The sequence below is a fragment of the Asterias amurensis genome, chromosome 6 (genome assembly GCF_032118995.1).
Source record: "Asterias amurensis chromosome 6, ASM3211899v1".
NCBI lineage: Eukaryota > Metazoa > Echinodermata > Asteroidea > Forcipulatida > Asteriidae > Asterias > Asterias amurensis.
The window spans coordinates 1175634-1192493 of record NC_092653.1 but is presented as its reverse complement, the minus strand read 5'-3'; the positions used below and the strand labels follow the sequence as shown (position 1 = coordinate 1192493).

General features: G+C 37.9%; 1 protein-coding gene across 8 annotated transcripts in view; it reads right to left on the bottom strand.

Annotated features, from left to right (window-relative positions):
- Positions 1-16860, bottom strand: part of LOC139938067 (autism susceptibility gene 2 protein homolog) — a 225433-nt gene that overhangs the window by 36508 nt on the left and 172065 nt on the right. For all 8 annotated transcript variants that reach the window (XM_071933437.1, XM_071933438.1, XM_071933440.1 and 5 more), the window contains one exon: positions 1282-1327. In XM_071933437.1, coding sequence (XP_071789538.1) covers positions 1282-1327 — 46 coding nt within the window. The remainder of the gene's footprint in view (positions 1-1281; positions 1328-16860) is intronic.

Sequence of the window (16860 nt, the reverse complement as noted above, 5' to 3'; positions counted from 1 at the left end):
TGCATAAAATAACAAACCTGTGAAAATTTGAGCTTGATTGGTCGTCGGAGTTGCAAGATAACTATGAAAGAAAAAAACACCCTTGTCACACGAAGTTGTGTGCTTTCAGATGCTTGATTTCGAGACCTCTCAGACCTCTTTTCTCACAATACAATGTTTTATACTTCCAGTATCAACAGCTTCCCATTACTCATAACCAAGTAAGGTTTTGTGCTAATAATTATTTTGACTAATTACCAATAGTGTCCACTGCCTTTAACATCTTCAGCCATCAAGTAGCTTTAACATTAAAATGGATATGGGAGATTACTGTATGGTAAAGACAGAGACGACATGGTGCCTGGGGGCAAATATTAAGACATATATAATTCATATGGCAGCACGTTAATGGATTTTTAACCCCTTGAGGGGAGTCTATGTTGACTAATATTTCACGGTTTTTCCAATTACTGTCAACGACGGGCAGTTTCCAGGGGTGGACAGCCCATGCCCGTTATGGGTTTCCAAGACATATATGACTTCCTTGTTGGGATGGAAAGTGTCTCTCTAGTGGGAATATACGAACAAGGTAATTAGGTTAGGCGGGTTTTAAACTGATCACTCCTGCATGACTACTGAGGGATTGTCTGATTTAGCATCCTGCCGGAATTGGCAAATTCAAACCGATTCGCTGCCGTTTGGACGAGGTGAGGTGCTTCATTTCAGAGGCTCACTTCCACAAATTGAGCAGAGTGACATTCCCCTAGAGTACAGCGCTTCCGATAAATAAATATGCACAACTCACAGCTAGCTTGGCACTTTCTTGATTAATAACCTTTTAATGACCACAGTAGAAGTTATCAAAAAGATTTCCATGCATTAAATTGAAAAAAAATGAGTTCACAGTTAAAGTTTCTTGAGATTTATTTCAGCATAATTTCCTTTTTTTTTTCTTAACAGCACTAATAATGTTGATAGAGCTACTTGATCTCAACCCTGCATTGGATGGATAGCGCCCTCTATGGTTCATAACTCCTCAGGTCACATAGGATCAGAATGTGTATTACTTCTCAATGCCGTGTCACAAGAAACATTTAAAAAAAGAAGATACCAAAAATGCTTACCAACAAACATGCTTAGCACGAATGTGCTTGAAACCAACGACAAACAACTCATGTTTCAATGCATAGTGGCTGGTAATCTGTATTCACTATTAAACAAAGGAACAATACTTACAAAAATAAATGATTGATAGATCAGGGGGGAAAAATAAATGAATAAATATTAAAATAGAGTACTTACTTCTTGGTGGCGAATTTGCAAATAAATCTGTGTCACTCTCTGATGCCTGCATAAGGATGATAAAAACAAAACAAAATTATTTATTATTATTTCATGAAGTTGATAGTTATATCTGTGACACTCTTACTCTATCACGGCTGGATAAGGATGTTTAGAGTACCGGTATAAAGTGGTTAATTACCCTGAATGGGATAAATTTATACCCCAATTGTAATCCTTATCCCCCAATCAGGAGATCATTATATGATAAAAAGACACTCTACCCTGATCCACTCTCACACTGTATTAATCCTACATTGTGTTATTCACACAATCGAGTTAGTCAATCTCGGACTCGGGCAGGGAGAAAGGTTTCACTCAGTAAAGAGTCAATATTTTCCTCAAAACTTGTTCACTTATAGAAAGCTCAACAGCCCTATCATTAGAAATAAGTCACGCTTGCGTTAATGGAAAGGTTAAAAACACTGTTAGAAACGACACCCTTGAAAGAGGTAATTGTTCACCAACAAATTAGAATCTTGAAAGGCTTCATGCATGAAGCCTTTCTCAAGCATCTGAAACCTCACAGTTCTATTATTCCACTATTGCACCAACCAACTGTATTAATGTTGTAGCTTGGAGAACAGAATGAAGCCTCTGCAGAGTGTACACTAAGTCAATACTCTTCACAACTCATACAAATGAATTCCCCAAATCCTATTAAATTTTGATGTGTGGTAGTTAGAGCTCCAACCAGCTAACCCATATGACCCCAAATGACAAGCCAGGTCACACCATTATAGCACCAAGGGGAATTATAACCCTACAGGCAAGCTTAACACCAGATTATTTTCCCCCGGTAGAGGTCACGGGGGACCAGGAAAGTAATCCATTCTATGACAAACTGAACGAACCATGCAAAGGCCGCTGGGGGCATTCGAATCGGACCGTGAAATAACTGCGAATTCGTTTTACACTATCACAAATTGCCTGAAAATCATTGTCAGCTGTCTGCGCATGCGATATATTTCACAACTGTGCGGTGTTGAACTCCTTTAGGTTAGACAACACTGACTCTGATGACGATTGGATGGAAAATTGATTTTGTGCACAGCAGTGGCGGGAATCTGATCTGAGTGATTTTAGGGAAGTTACACTAATTCAATATTATGATTATCATTGGCATAGAGGTACGAACTGTCTGCAGATTAGTACAAATCAACACCACAATAATAAAGTACATGATGGGCATGACCAACAGTCCTTAATAAAAGGCCAAGCATACACAGTCCAAGAGACGCTACTGTCATCAACATTTTCAGATTCAAATTGTGGGGGGATACAAATTAATAATTTTTTTCCATAACCACATGACTTCAAAGGGAAGAATAATCATTTGTTTTTTCCAAAACTCCAAATTAACATCTGTGCTACATGGGTTTCCCTAAATACAAACTGAAATAAAATACAATCCTGTACTTGGAAAGCGGTAGTGACAGATGTCTGTATTTGTAGCACAATTTTTAATAATGAGGTTCCCATCATGAGCCAGTTGTCTGATGAACTTTAACCTTTGCGACTACTCAGCATTCATGCATGTGAAATACATTTAGTTTCTGATCCTGATTATCTATCCAACTGACATTTAAAAAGCATTAAAAACACCACAGAGGATGATCACATCGTAGAAAGGCTAGCCTACTAATGGGTTCTCCGTGTTTTTAATGTTTCCTTTCCTACAACAATTTCTACAATTTACTAATAAGAAGCCTGCATAGATTTCCTGTCATTTAAAGGCAGTGGACACAATTGGTAATTACTCAAAATAAGTATTATCATAAAACCTTACTTGGTAACGAGTAATGGGGAGCTGTTGATAGTATAAAACACTGTGGGAAACAGCTCCCTCTGAAGTAACGTTGTTTTCGAGAATGTAAGTAATTTCCCACAAATTTAATATAAATTACCAATAGTGTCCAGTGTCTTAAAAAAAAAAAAAAAATGCGGTCAATGATATGTTCTGAAAAATGTACACTGCAAATCGCCTCAAATAAAATCAAATTCATTTTGAATTTACTTTGCACAAAATGTGCTAGCTGAAAGTAAACCGAATTCCACCATAACAAAACAAATATTGGCAGGTCTACAAAACAGCTGTTTCAGTGTTTACACACAATCTCTCACCAACATTTAACAGCAAAAATAGGGGACAGAAAACCTGGTGGGTGCCAAATTCTTCAGAAGACAAAAAAAAAAACCCGGTCTCCTATGAGTTTGTGAACCCTACAGGTAACATGAGCCAGGTACTCATTGGCAATGCATCACACTCAACGCACTACAGCACACTTAGGGCACTCCAGCATCAAGACGTTGGGAACAACGCTTCTCCTAAAAACTTATGCAAATTATACTGCGATACAATGGTAACCCGATATCCCTACACGGGGTGAGCAGGCTGGCACGGCCTCGCCACTCATCCAAAATGCACTCACTCCATCTTCAAACCACGCGCTCCATGGAACGCTGGCACAGGAAATCTTCAAATTTTAGTGAGCCAGATCAATGAGTCTTTTAAATTTCACTTGAACAAATTTACCATCAGAATAATCACCATATTAAAGCAGCCGATGTAATCATTCATTTTAAGAATGTGTCATATTTAGCTTCTAAATAATTGTAACTTTGTATTGAACTGTTCTCCATTCATGGCGTAGGATTGAATAAATCTTAAGTGGCGAGAATTTGTGGTCCTTCAGCAACTGGATAAAGTTTGATTCTTAACAGATTCTTAACAGTCACCACGGAGGTCAAATCATGGAAACGTACATGCATGTAAACGCCATGTACAATTCTAAGTGAGACGTCTTCATTTACCTCAGTGAGGGCGCTGTTTTGGGGCTTGTGACATCATATGTAAAGGGTCTATTGCTAAATGGTATGTCAATTTCTTTGTTTCAACGTTCTTGAAGGTTTTGGTTCCTTACAGCATCAATCCTGGTTCAGAGAGTTTCTATATGAAATGCACCAGCTTCAGACACGTGCCTATCTCTGATTCAATACTCTAGCCCTGTGTGAAAAGTAAACCAAGATGGCCACTCTGACTACAAAACCACAAGGTGGAAGTCATTAGGGTTCAACAAACCCTCCTTCCAACAAAGCAAAACAATACAGTCCGCTATGCTTTGAGTTTTTGCCTTTTGTAATATTGAACGACATCATATACCAGATCTTAACCCTCTCTTGAGTCCCACCACTCCAGTGTCACTTCAGCCCTTAGAATGCCCTTTCAATAGGAAATGCCCCAAGAAGTGACGGTGAAAGGTTATCCCCTTGTTGAGCCAAGCAGCACTGGTTGCCCCGGGGCGACGGTGGGCAGAGGAATATCCTTCGCCCCCCTCAGGGCTAATGGCCAGGTGTAATATAATTAAGTCGAGCCTCAATGCCACTGTAGTACAATGGAGTTCTTTGCAGAGTCACAACATGTATGATATCTTATGAATCAAAGGGTCAGTTTCAACTCATTGTAACTGTTCAATCACAACAACTCACAGGTCAGGATTTATACAGCTGCTAAGCAGAACATCAATTAATTTACTAAGCTGGTCGGAAACTGGTCACCAACACTACACATAAAGGCATTTCAGCTGGTAACCTTCTCCTAACAGTAAGCACAATTGGTTAAGCTAAGTAAGTTTAAGAACCTCCAGGCAGCTTTACTGACAGCAATTTATGAACAGTTCAAAAGATAAAATCAAACAAAGTATTCTTAAACCTGACTGGAGTAAAGCTTCTAGATTTTGAAAAAAAAAATGAAAAAACAGAAAGGTCACTGATTCTCAGACACTTTTGAAATTGTTGCTCTAGTTTCAGTTTCCCTCTTTCCATGCTTTTAATCAATATAATTTACTTCAATTGTAATGTTAGTAGTGGACGGTTGCAAAGAAAACAAAAATAAGGATACAAAACATGTCTCATAACTTAATAAAATAATATCTCTGTTTTTATTTAATACTTTTTTTTATTATAAAGTTTTTGATTGAATCGCTGTTTTCCCTTCTGTCAATAAATTTGTTTTGACAACCTCAGCCAGTTATGCATTTGCATTTTTTCCCGTTCGATTGAGACTAAAAAAAGAGAAAACACGGGACATACTATTGGTGTCTGAATGAGCAAAACAGCAATCCAATTGTCAGAGTTATTTTGATCGGACAGGGAAAGGCACAAAATACCTCCAGGATGGTTATTTTGTTTCAAAACGCAGGCACTCCAAACTGAAAAAGAATGTTTTGAGGTAAGGGTTTTGGTAGTTGTTTACCACTTTTCCCAGAGTTTTTCCTCGTCTTGTTTTGATTACAAAGCTAGCAAAAAGAAAGTAGGCCACGAAGAGGAGAGACACATTCATAATGCTCCACATGTAATAAGTAACTATATTTAAACTTCTCATTCACAAAATCATTATTCACATCATAATAAATAAAAAATAAAAAAATTCCAGCCCAAGGCTTTTGGAATGTATTTGTTGCAAAAGTACACTTGACCCGCGGCGAACGAAACGCTATTGTTGAGGTGTTATTGCGAGGTGGTTTTAAAAGTAACAGAAGGGGAGTTATATTTGAAAAGATTGAAGGTTGTCAGATTTGACAAGTGAGATTAGGAACTTTAGAAACCATAGAACAACTACATCTGTGGTTTATAAAAGCTGTGTATGATGGAAATGGGTAGTAAGCCTGGTTTATAATTCCTGGATTTTATAGGGGATTCGGTGGGGCCGATTTACAAAGGAATTACTGGATTTAGAATGCCATGAGAACCAACCGTGAATGATGACTGGAACCAAGCGTTGATCGTTACGGACCATTTGTGAACTTCAATAAAATGATTCCAAAGAACATCGAGTACATGAACAAATTCAGACGACTGTAATAAATGTTTCACGGGTCAAACTAAAGTTACAAAAAGTTTTGCCGTGCACTAAACTAAAGCAGCACTGTGTACCCCTTTGAACTTCCTTCAATAGGAGCAATTCACACTAAACAATGCGCTATCTAGTTTTCCATGGAAAGTGCTCAGAGAGAAATTTTTCCTTCCCGAAAAACGGTCAACTATTTAAAACAATCTCACTCAAAACTCAGCCAGTGTGGGCACTTTAAATGGCCGACATAAATGTGATCAACCTTCACCGACCGCACAATAAATACCATCTGATGTTGTCAACACAGTAGAAAAGAAAAAAAAATTGCTGCTTTATATTCATCAAAAAAATCTTTCCTTGGCAAACTGTAGAGATAGAGGGGGCATGTATTGCAAAATGCCACATTGGATTTTGATAATATATGATAATATATTATGACAGAAGTGAATTGTTATTTTCTTCTGCTGATTAGAAATCCAGCATGAGGATGACACAAACAACAACAAAATAACTTCAACCCAATCCCAAACAAAAAGTGAAATTGCTCCAATCTCACAATATTGACTTTACACAAACGCCGTCGAAGTCTGACGTCCACATTATTCTGTCTGTACAACAATAACTATAACCCCATTGGCTGCTAACACCAGGCAATTGACCTACTTGGAGGGGGGGGGGGGGGGTGGAGGATGGGTTTGGAGATGCCAGGGAGAGATGGACGACACTGAAGGAAGTAACAGGAAGAGGTATAAGATCCCTTTAGCTCAGCTTCAACTTCCGGAACAGGATTCTTGCTAATGACACTCTCTCCCTTATTACCCTACCACTGCTCTCAGGGCCTCAGGCTACTCACACTGTACAGATTGGCTTTACAGGGGGCACTTGCATCAGATAATATTGCATATTATGCTGATCAAACTGGCATGGTTTTTTTTCTTCGTTTCCTTTACTCAGATCAGAGATGCTTAAGTGGGAAGGGGTGATGATTTGAAGCAGTGGTGTGATAAAAGCGCTATGAAATATGCATGATGAGGGATACTCATTTTTCTTATTCAGAATTATGACAGGTCGGTTGTGATCTATTAAAGGTAGGGCCATAGAATGCTTTTTGTCAACATAATACTGATTTATGGAACGAATTATCAGAAAAGATAAAACGTGTTTACTTGTTGATGAACAAAACAGTCACTGTATTCCTAAGATGTTTTGAGCACTTCAAAGAAAATGGTAGGTCTACACAATTTAAATCAAAAGTATATTTCAAAGAAACACATGTGGAACAGTTTTAAAAGACACAAAATACTAAACTCTTCTTTTCGTCACACATAAAACATTCTTGATGAAGTAATTCTGAGATATTCAGTTCTGGAATACAGTTTAAAAAAAATTATTTCCAAGATGATAAATCCTCATTTAGTTTCTTTATTTATTTCAAACGATATCATGTCAACTGTCATTGATATGTAATAAATAGATGAAATTGAATTATAGCTAATGTCATCTTCGATTCAAAGCAACTGATTAAAAGAGGAAAAAAAAGACCTAGACCTACTTTAATTTTATATCAGATCTCATATAATTCAACTTGACAGGCTGTAAATTGATGTTCTAATTTAAGCTGTCTCTTTCAATTCAAATTGAGATCTAAGCACTTGTATTAATGCTCATATCAATTCAAATTATTCACCGTGAATAACAAAATCGTCATAACATTCCTTGAAGTAAAGACATCAACAAGTCTGTTAAAGTCATCTGATATCATCTTATAGTATAAACCCCCCCAAAATAACGATATTTTATTGCCACGTCTCACCATAGCTACACTCAGCGCCAACATTATAAAACTGCACCATCAATTCTTAAGGTAGTCCACAACAATAAGAGCTGCCTTTAAGCCTAGACCAACTGCACCAAGATCAAACATCTGCCACTGTATTGAAACTGACAGTTGCAAATTTGAGCTAATAAGCTATGTTGGGGGCCAATAAGGCCTGCATTAGAGTTTGTCACAAATTTCCAGTAACAGACAGAACGAATTAATTGTGATTGTTCGACACTGTGCAGACTCACTACATGACGATTTTTTTGTCCCGCTCCCCCCCCCTTCTTTCTTTCAGGGATGTGATTAGCAAAGTCCTTTCCGTAGGGCTGGAAGTGAAAAAGGAAATTCCAGATGAGGTTGGGTTTGACTTGTTTCTAGGAGTCAGAGTGGATGAAATAATGATGTTAACTGATTCTGACTGAACTGCCTTAAAGACAAGCTCCGCTGTACACCGTTGAGAGTCATAAGATATCATAGTGTCACTTAACTTCAACGAAGGCATTAAGTATAGAGAAAGCCCTAAATGTCGGACAGAGTTCCAGCAGGTTATACTAAGGAATCGCTGTCTTGTGTTTAAAATTAAAAAAAAACACTGGGCTCGCCTTGCGATTTATTGCCCTGCTTGTGAGTCGCGCAAACAATATGTGGATGATTCCCAAGACTAAGATAATGTCCGTCTTCAGACTCGTGTTTTAAGGTTCCATTTCATGTTGAAGCAGGATGTATTTCCTAATAAAGAAAGCTCATGTTGCAATTTATTGCTCTAATCAGTGGACATGAAAGCTGAAATGTCGCCCATGATGCCAAGATTGAGAGTAACGATGTCGTAGTGTTGCATATATTCCACGCTACTGATGAAACTGTCAATAACTCATAACGGCTGACATAACTCCAAGAGTTCTCTCGCTTGATTGGTGAAAACAAATCACATGCCACTAATAACTCCCCTTTTTACCCTCGTCTCTGTTCCAGAAGAGAGGCCTATGGATGGGCAGAGACATGGAATTACCTGATTTCTACAAAGGCAGACTGAAATCTGTAAAGTGCTGAGGTTTTGGTAACTCGTAAACATAGAAACCTGTCTCTGTGGAAATGCTTGATGAAATAGAATTCTGTATTTAAACCAAACAAATGCTTGGTGTGCAGTATAGAAAAATCCAAACTATTAAGAGCCTTTTTTTTTTATTTAAAAAAATGTAAAAGAAATGTTGCAAGTGTAAGTTGAGGGTCATAGAAACCTGTCTTTGAATTTAGAAGTCTATTCAAGTGCCTTGAGTACCTAACCTTGTTGGTAGATACTTGTGCTATAAAAGACTATTATTTTATGCAAACGAAAGATAACATCCACTTTGTGTTGGCAACTCAGTAAGTGGCAGAAGTATTATTAGTTGCAGAGTGGAGTAAAAGGTATGCATAGGTCCGCCATTTACCTTTCGAGTATTAAATTGTTCCGTCAATGCAAAAACGTGGTATCTCGATTTGTCATAACATTGTGTGTCACATATAAGAGAAGATCCTTCCAAAACCATGGCACTCTAGGCTTTGTGTGCTCATCTGTGATGGTTTGAGTTTGAGCGAGTCACTCTGCAATTTCAAAAACATGTGTCCGCAAAACGCAATTTGGAAAAGATGTTTTTGTGATGACAGAATGAAAGCTCTTGCAGTCTTGGTGTCTCAGCGCCTAGTTCTGTCAATCAATGTTCTGATATGGTTTCAATATAATAAACAATTCAATACAGTACATCTGTTTAACGTTGACTTTAACAAGAACTTGAAAATGTTGGTAGCATTTAATTTACCCAAGACACCTGGGTTACAGGTATATTAAAGTGCCTTTGTAATGGGTTGCAGGTTGTAACCAAAAACACACTCCTGTGTTTTAATCAAAGCGTTTATTAAATAATTTATTTTGCGTTTTGAGTTCACTAATTGCATGAATCAATTTTAAGCATTACACTCTGCAGCCTCATGCCTGATTGAGGAAAGATGTTTTCCCACAGTATTTAAGAATCCATGAAATTTAAATAACTTAGAAAGTTAATTCCCTAAATACATACAATCAGTCCTTGAAATTTCATCCTTTTTACCTTGGATGGCAAGAATAATACCTATACCCATATGGAGTAGTTTAATGAGAAAGACAACCCTCTCTAGAGATTCAATTCAACTGTGGATGTGTTAACAAGAAATAAGACGGAAAGTTGAAGGAGAGGTTGCTTCTTGGACAAATAGCTGCATCCATAGACATTTTTCTTTTTTACGGTCGTCTGAAAACAACATGGCGACCATCTGTGACATTTTGAAATCACAAACATTGGTTCATAATGAGACTTATGGGAAGGAACAAGAAACAAGAAAACCCCTGTGCGATCCATCAACTGAGATGATAAATTTGAAGGCGACCATTTTGGACATGAACCCTGCGCCCTTAGGTATGTAACACACCTGTGTAAGGATTGGTGACCCGACTTGAAGAATCAATAAACACACCATATGTTCATGTATGCAGTACTAGAGACACACAACGCATGGACCATTTCACAAACCCATGATGGCCCGGACTGGAAACAGAAAACCACTAGGGACTCTATCAATTACCAATTTGTCCCCTGGAAAACACAATTCTGAGATGAGTTTGCCTTTAGATGGTAGCCTATCGGAGTCAGGAGCGATCCCTTTACACTGACTCAGTCCAGCAGGAAAACCTGAACACTAATTGGATGCTGTTTGGGTTCAGTGTTTCTCTGGATCCCGTAGGGGGGTCTGCTGGGCCCTCTCCCCATGACTAGGGGAGCCCATAGGGGGATCTGGTAATTCAAAAGTGCAAGTTTCTGATTATCTGATTACTTCTGATTAGCTCAAGGTGGTTAGGGTGATGCTGGGAGGGCATTATGGGACAAACAGCGGGTTTCCTGTTCCATAATTGGTATTGACCCAGGGGTACCAACGCTGGATGGAACACAGCTAGCTCCATCCAACTAGCTCAGGCAAAATTAAATTATGATGATGAGCAGTGTGGCTCAAGTCAGTTTGTACTGGGATTATTATAAAGTGCAGGTCTGTACATGTCCTCTGCTGAAGGTAGACTGTATTTAAGTCTCTCACGTATTCCGGGAGTTTTATGTGTGTGCAATTCTATTTTTTCAAATACTTTAGTGTAGCCATGGTGTAGCGTAGTTGATGTTTATAAAAATTGTACCAAATTGATGGAAAGTATAATTTGCCCATGAGGAGACTCAACCCGCCTTTCTGATAACTTATAAATTATAAATTTATGTCATTCAAATTCGGGAAGGATTGGCAAGTTGGGTTTTTAACAAAATTAGCTTTCTCGTCATAAGTTTTGAATTTTGATTCAATGTTAATTTACATTTGATCAAACTTGAAATAGTATTTATACCAAAATACATATGCTTTTTCCCAACAATTTGTTTTTAAATGCTCTGCATAAATTTCTAAGACCTTGCTTCCGAAAGTCAGCTTTTAAGTTTTTTTTCTGGCTGATTCTCAAATCAAGAGCTTGGCTGGCTTCAAAAAGAGAGCTGTGAGAGCTAGACATGCTGGTAGCATCTTTCCTAAAATAATAGGCCTATATATACAGGTGGATCAATATAAACCTTCCATAAAAACCAATGTTGCAGTCGTAATATACATTACAGTTATACTATTCAGTATAATATAATATTTTATTATAAAAATAGATCATTAAAATCGGAACTTGTGAAATAAATTGTGTGTGCCTACATGTTTACTGTACCTGCATTACTATGGATCCATCATAAAACTCATTTCCTCGTGTTTATCTTAAACCAAATAAAACCAGATCAACCAAAAAATTCAAGATGATGGTAGGCTATAATATTCTGTCAAGATTATATTTCTACCAGCAACTTCAAGAAACCTGTGTCTTTCAAAGGTGAATCGTACAAAATAATAACTTGAATAACTACACCAAAAACCATTAAACACAAGAATAATACAACATATAAATAACTGGAGCAGATAATTATAGCAGAGCATGGTTTAGAAGAGAATTACTCACAGAAAAGTGAAAGTGACTGATAACCACAGACAATGGTGTTTGAAGCTTTGCGTGGTGTGGAGTGGAGAATAAGAGTAACTATAAATATAAATATGAATAGTAAACTTGCGGGTACAACCACAAGTAAAATCTCTTTTGAAGGAGTGTTGGCTCTGAAAAGAGCCGGTTTGGTATCGACGTTCGAACACCACCACAGAAAACACACAACTTTCTCTTTGAATGTTAAACCAGCGAGCCAAGAAACATGACTCTAAATCTATCTGTCCACCAGACTGAGACTCTCAGACAGGGGTCAGAATGTGATGAAGTGAAGTTGTGTCACAAAATTAACCTGCCAAGTCACATTACCTCCAATTTACTTGAGGCCTGGGGCTGACAACCTTATCTAGGGATGGAATGGTTGGCCTGTGGGGGCCTGTGGCATGGTGCATGCTGTGGAGGAGAGAGTATAATCATTGCCAAAGTATGACTTCTTTCCCAGCAGGGCAGATGGGGAAGTCATAATGTGTTTTGATTCTATCATAAAATCCTCATGTGGGAAAAAAACCAAATCAACAAAACCACTGATTATGTTACGGTTATTGGATCTTGATCACCATGAAACAACAAAATACATCATTAAAACCTGCAACTGGACTACAAGCAGGTTCCTATTCAAAAACAGAGAATCTCTTATTGACATTTATTTTGCCCAGCAATCCTTGAGTTAACAGTTGGAAACTTTCTTCAAAAATCTTTTCCTGCTCACTTCATTTCCTTTCATTGCATTGAATAATTCTGGATGTGAGACTCAGAAAAGCAAACCTATCACTATAGGCCTACTAGCCAAGAACCCCATGGAGAGAAGACAACTTGAAAGAAGGAAGTTTCAGTCTAAGGATGTGGGAGGAAAATCTCAGAGAATTATATCAGGAAACCCAAGCAGTCAGGTAGGGACTAAAAAAACAATCCATTTAGTTCCCATTGCGTGATTCGAACCAGGGTTCTAGAGGTAGAAGGCTACTATGCCAATCTGGCAAAAAAAGCTTCAAACTTATATATAATATATATAATAAATAAATAAAAAACTAAAAACTAAAAAAAACTTTAACTGTGAAGTCCAGACAGATAGCACATTATGTACAATTCAATGATGTCTCTCATGTGTCAATAACATTAACCTGTAGTCCTCCTCTACATCAAGTCTAGTTCCTGACTCCACCTTCATATTCCATCAAGATTAGATCTCACCTGCTTTTAGTCTGTTCACAGCATCAGACCATTCATGACAAATCCCCCCTGAATCACTCTGTCTTCACCGAACCCTACTCCCAAGAAGGGATTGGACTCAATTATGTCAGTGGTATCTTTACTGACAGATTGCGGAGAGCCCTTATGAACACACCACCCAACATTTCCGAAAAAGGAAGCCCATTTCACCCTGACTTTTCCAAAACGGCCATCATCGCGTATTGCTATTGATGGGATCATAGGTCAACATGTCAGCATTTTGTCACTAAGTTGGAGTTCTCAGGAAGTTAGTAGTACATCAATTGAGGGAAATGATTTGATTGGGGAATGTTCTTACGATTGCAAACGCATTATAGAAGACGTATTTACAGAGGCCAATAAGAATTTATGAAGCCTTGCAGCTGTATATTTGTCTTGGTGCACCAGTGTTTCTTGTAGTAATAGGCAAATGAAAAATTATTACCCAGGCTTGGGACGAAGTGATTCAATAATGTGCTGTCAACAGCAATATGAAATTAAAACGTTCAAGTTTATTTGAAAAAATGGTTTTGCTTAAAAAGTATTTTACACAAATTCAGTTTTAAATTGAAATCAAATGTTATCATTTATAATTGTGATACATACAAGCATTAATAAAGTGCATTTTTCCAGCGAGGCAGTAATCCCAGAGAGGAACACCGTAATGACCAAGAACCTTAAGATTAAAATAGGTATAACTTAATTTTAATTTGAATTGAATAATACATAACCGACTTGGACAGGGGAATAAAACAAAATTCCTAGTGGTGTTTTTTACATCAAAATACTGCCACAAATAACCACCTTGAGAGTCCAGACTTAAGCATCACAGATACTTCCATCATTATCATTCCAACTACATATTAACATACCTTGTACTTCCATGATCATCCGCATACCTTAGAGTCAATGCTTAACAGTAAAGACAGCAAAGAGTCACTTCTGTGATTCCAAAACCCAAATCAGACAAAGAAGCTTTCCCCCTTGCAGTACATGCTATAATTTCCTGCCTCTAAATCAAATCCCCATGATCAGTTAACAGTCTTATCGAACAATTCCAGCAGAAAGTCCAATCATGCGCCTTGCCCGTCTCGCTGCGAAACCCGATCCCGACATCTTTTGTGCAGCCGGCGCAAATTCCTTGTTTGTGCAGCACACTGGTCGATACCCACACGAAAATGATACATCTTCCCCAACAATGCCGTATAGTTATCCCTCCATTTTCCCCCCCAATGTCCCTTCCCCCCTTTTCAAGAAACGATTGACTACAGTTAGCTGAAAAGCAAATAAAAAATTAATATCGGGGATATTATCCCGCCCGGCCAGGATGTACACACTGCGGGGATAAAACCGAAGGAGATAAAAAACATAATAAAGGAAGAAAAAAAAAAACACGAAAAGAAAGAGGTAATACTAATAAAGCAGAAGCGGCTGGCAATGAATGCGTAACTGTTGATCTAGTTGGACAGGGGATGTGGGCTGCATTACGGGAACAGCTAACGTAAACAGTGACAGTCACGACTCGTGGGCATTGCATACGCTCACCGGCAAGATCCAGTTGCATTTGACATTTTCAGGGACTCAACTGTATACACACAAGTGATGGGATATCATTTCAGCCTACAGTCAGACTCCGGGGCAACATGGCCGCCAATTGAATCCAAAGTCTCTTTCAGGCCTTTCTTCATCTTATTCTTCGTCTTGGTAAATTTAGCGTTGTGTTACAAAATTGCTTTTGGTGGCAAAAGGGACAACGAGCAACGCTGAGGGAGAGAATGTATTACCTTTTGTTATTTTTTTTTTTAAGTAAAGAAAATTTTCAGCAGAAGGGAAAAAATAAACATTGAGTTGTCAGCATGAACAAAAATTCATCTATTCTGAATTATTAGAATGTTTTTCTAATATACTCAAAGGCATCAATTCGCCTTTTCAGTCTAAAATTGGCAAGATCTCTTTTGTCAATTTCCCGCCCCTTCAAATAAACAAGTGAGACTCTTTGTGCGGTTTGGCAAATGAAATGCAAGCACATGAGTAATGGGGAAGGAAATTGCTTATTTGTAGCGATGTTATTTCAGCAATTAGAAAATAAATCCAGGGGAAATGTCAATTACCCAGTACTTTTATCAAATTATGAGCGAGGGGTTCTATATAGACTGGATCCCATCAATAATTTAGATTTATCTGAGTATTGACAGGGGAGTGGCTAGGGAGTCTTTTCCCAATATAATTAAAAGGGTGCTTGTCCTTTCAGCAACTCAACACAAATTAATGGTCAGGGTTTCCAGACAAACTTTCTTGATGAAAGGTGTAGATAATGACACCCTAGAAATTATCGTCTGGTTTGCAGTTTCAATGTATTCAAAACAACTAAAAAACAACCCTTAAAGTGAGTAGCCAACCGAACAAAATATTAGCAGTGCAAAAATTAGACCTTCAAAATCCACAAAGCCACAAACTAAAAAACCATTACAGAGCAAAAACAAATTCCTTTCAAGTGACACCAACTGCAAAATTACCATTTGTTATCGAGAATTATGATCCAAATAGTTGCACCTATGAATATGGCAGCCATTTTGAATGGCATCTTTGATTTGGTGGTCACAGCACACCAAGAAACTATTGTTTGGTAACACAGAATCTATTAAACAATCGGGATGTGGCAAAGGGACTTAAACATTGAAGTTTCTATTTCAGACTTGGCTCTCTGATTTCTAATGTAATGCAGCTTACATTGGCAATAATTCTGTTTTCAAAATGTTGAACCGTTTGTCTGTTGCACTTGCAGGTGATTGAAACAACATGCGCCCCCTCCCCCCCCCCCCCATCAGCGAGATACATGTTGGATTTGATAACAATGAATAGATGGGGGTTGGGGTGTAGACACTAACATAAAATAGGAAATATTATGGTGAGAACATTTTATTTAGCTTTGTATCCACTCCAGGTGTTCGTGGTTTATCAGAAAACAAGGAAGGGTTACATTTCCGTGACAAGAAAACCTTTTGGACATCAAGCAACAAGTTGCGGTAAACATCTAATTTCCCGCTCATCAGCACAATGCATGACTGACGCATCCACCCATCCTTGTTCTCATCCATCCACGCTTATCTAACAAGCTCATAATTATCTTCCATTCAGTTCATTTTAACGAAGCCTACAGGTACATGAAAATTAAATATAATAGCCAGGCATGCGTACAATTAAATTGTCTTCGGCGTCGAGTAGACGGACAGATTAATGTGATGAATTCACTAAATTAGGTGGAATTTAGTTTTGTGGATAGCCAATTTAAAAGGGATTAGCCGAGCTTCAGAGGAACAATGTATAGTTTCATAGTGCCCTTAAAATATTGAATTAGAATTGATTGATTGATTGTCTATATATCCGGGTACATTACTTCGTAGAATATCGTGAGAATTATTATTATTTCATACAAATGTAAATGATTTCACAGGTCTGTTCATGAGTCATTGTGCTTTCACGTATAAACTTAATGACTATATTCATATCAGATAAATTCAATTATGTAAAGTCAACCACCAGCTGTGTGGCAACTCTTTGACTAACAGAACAGAC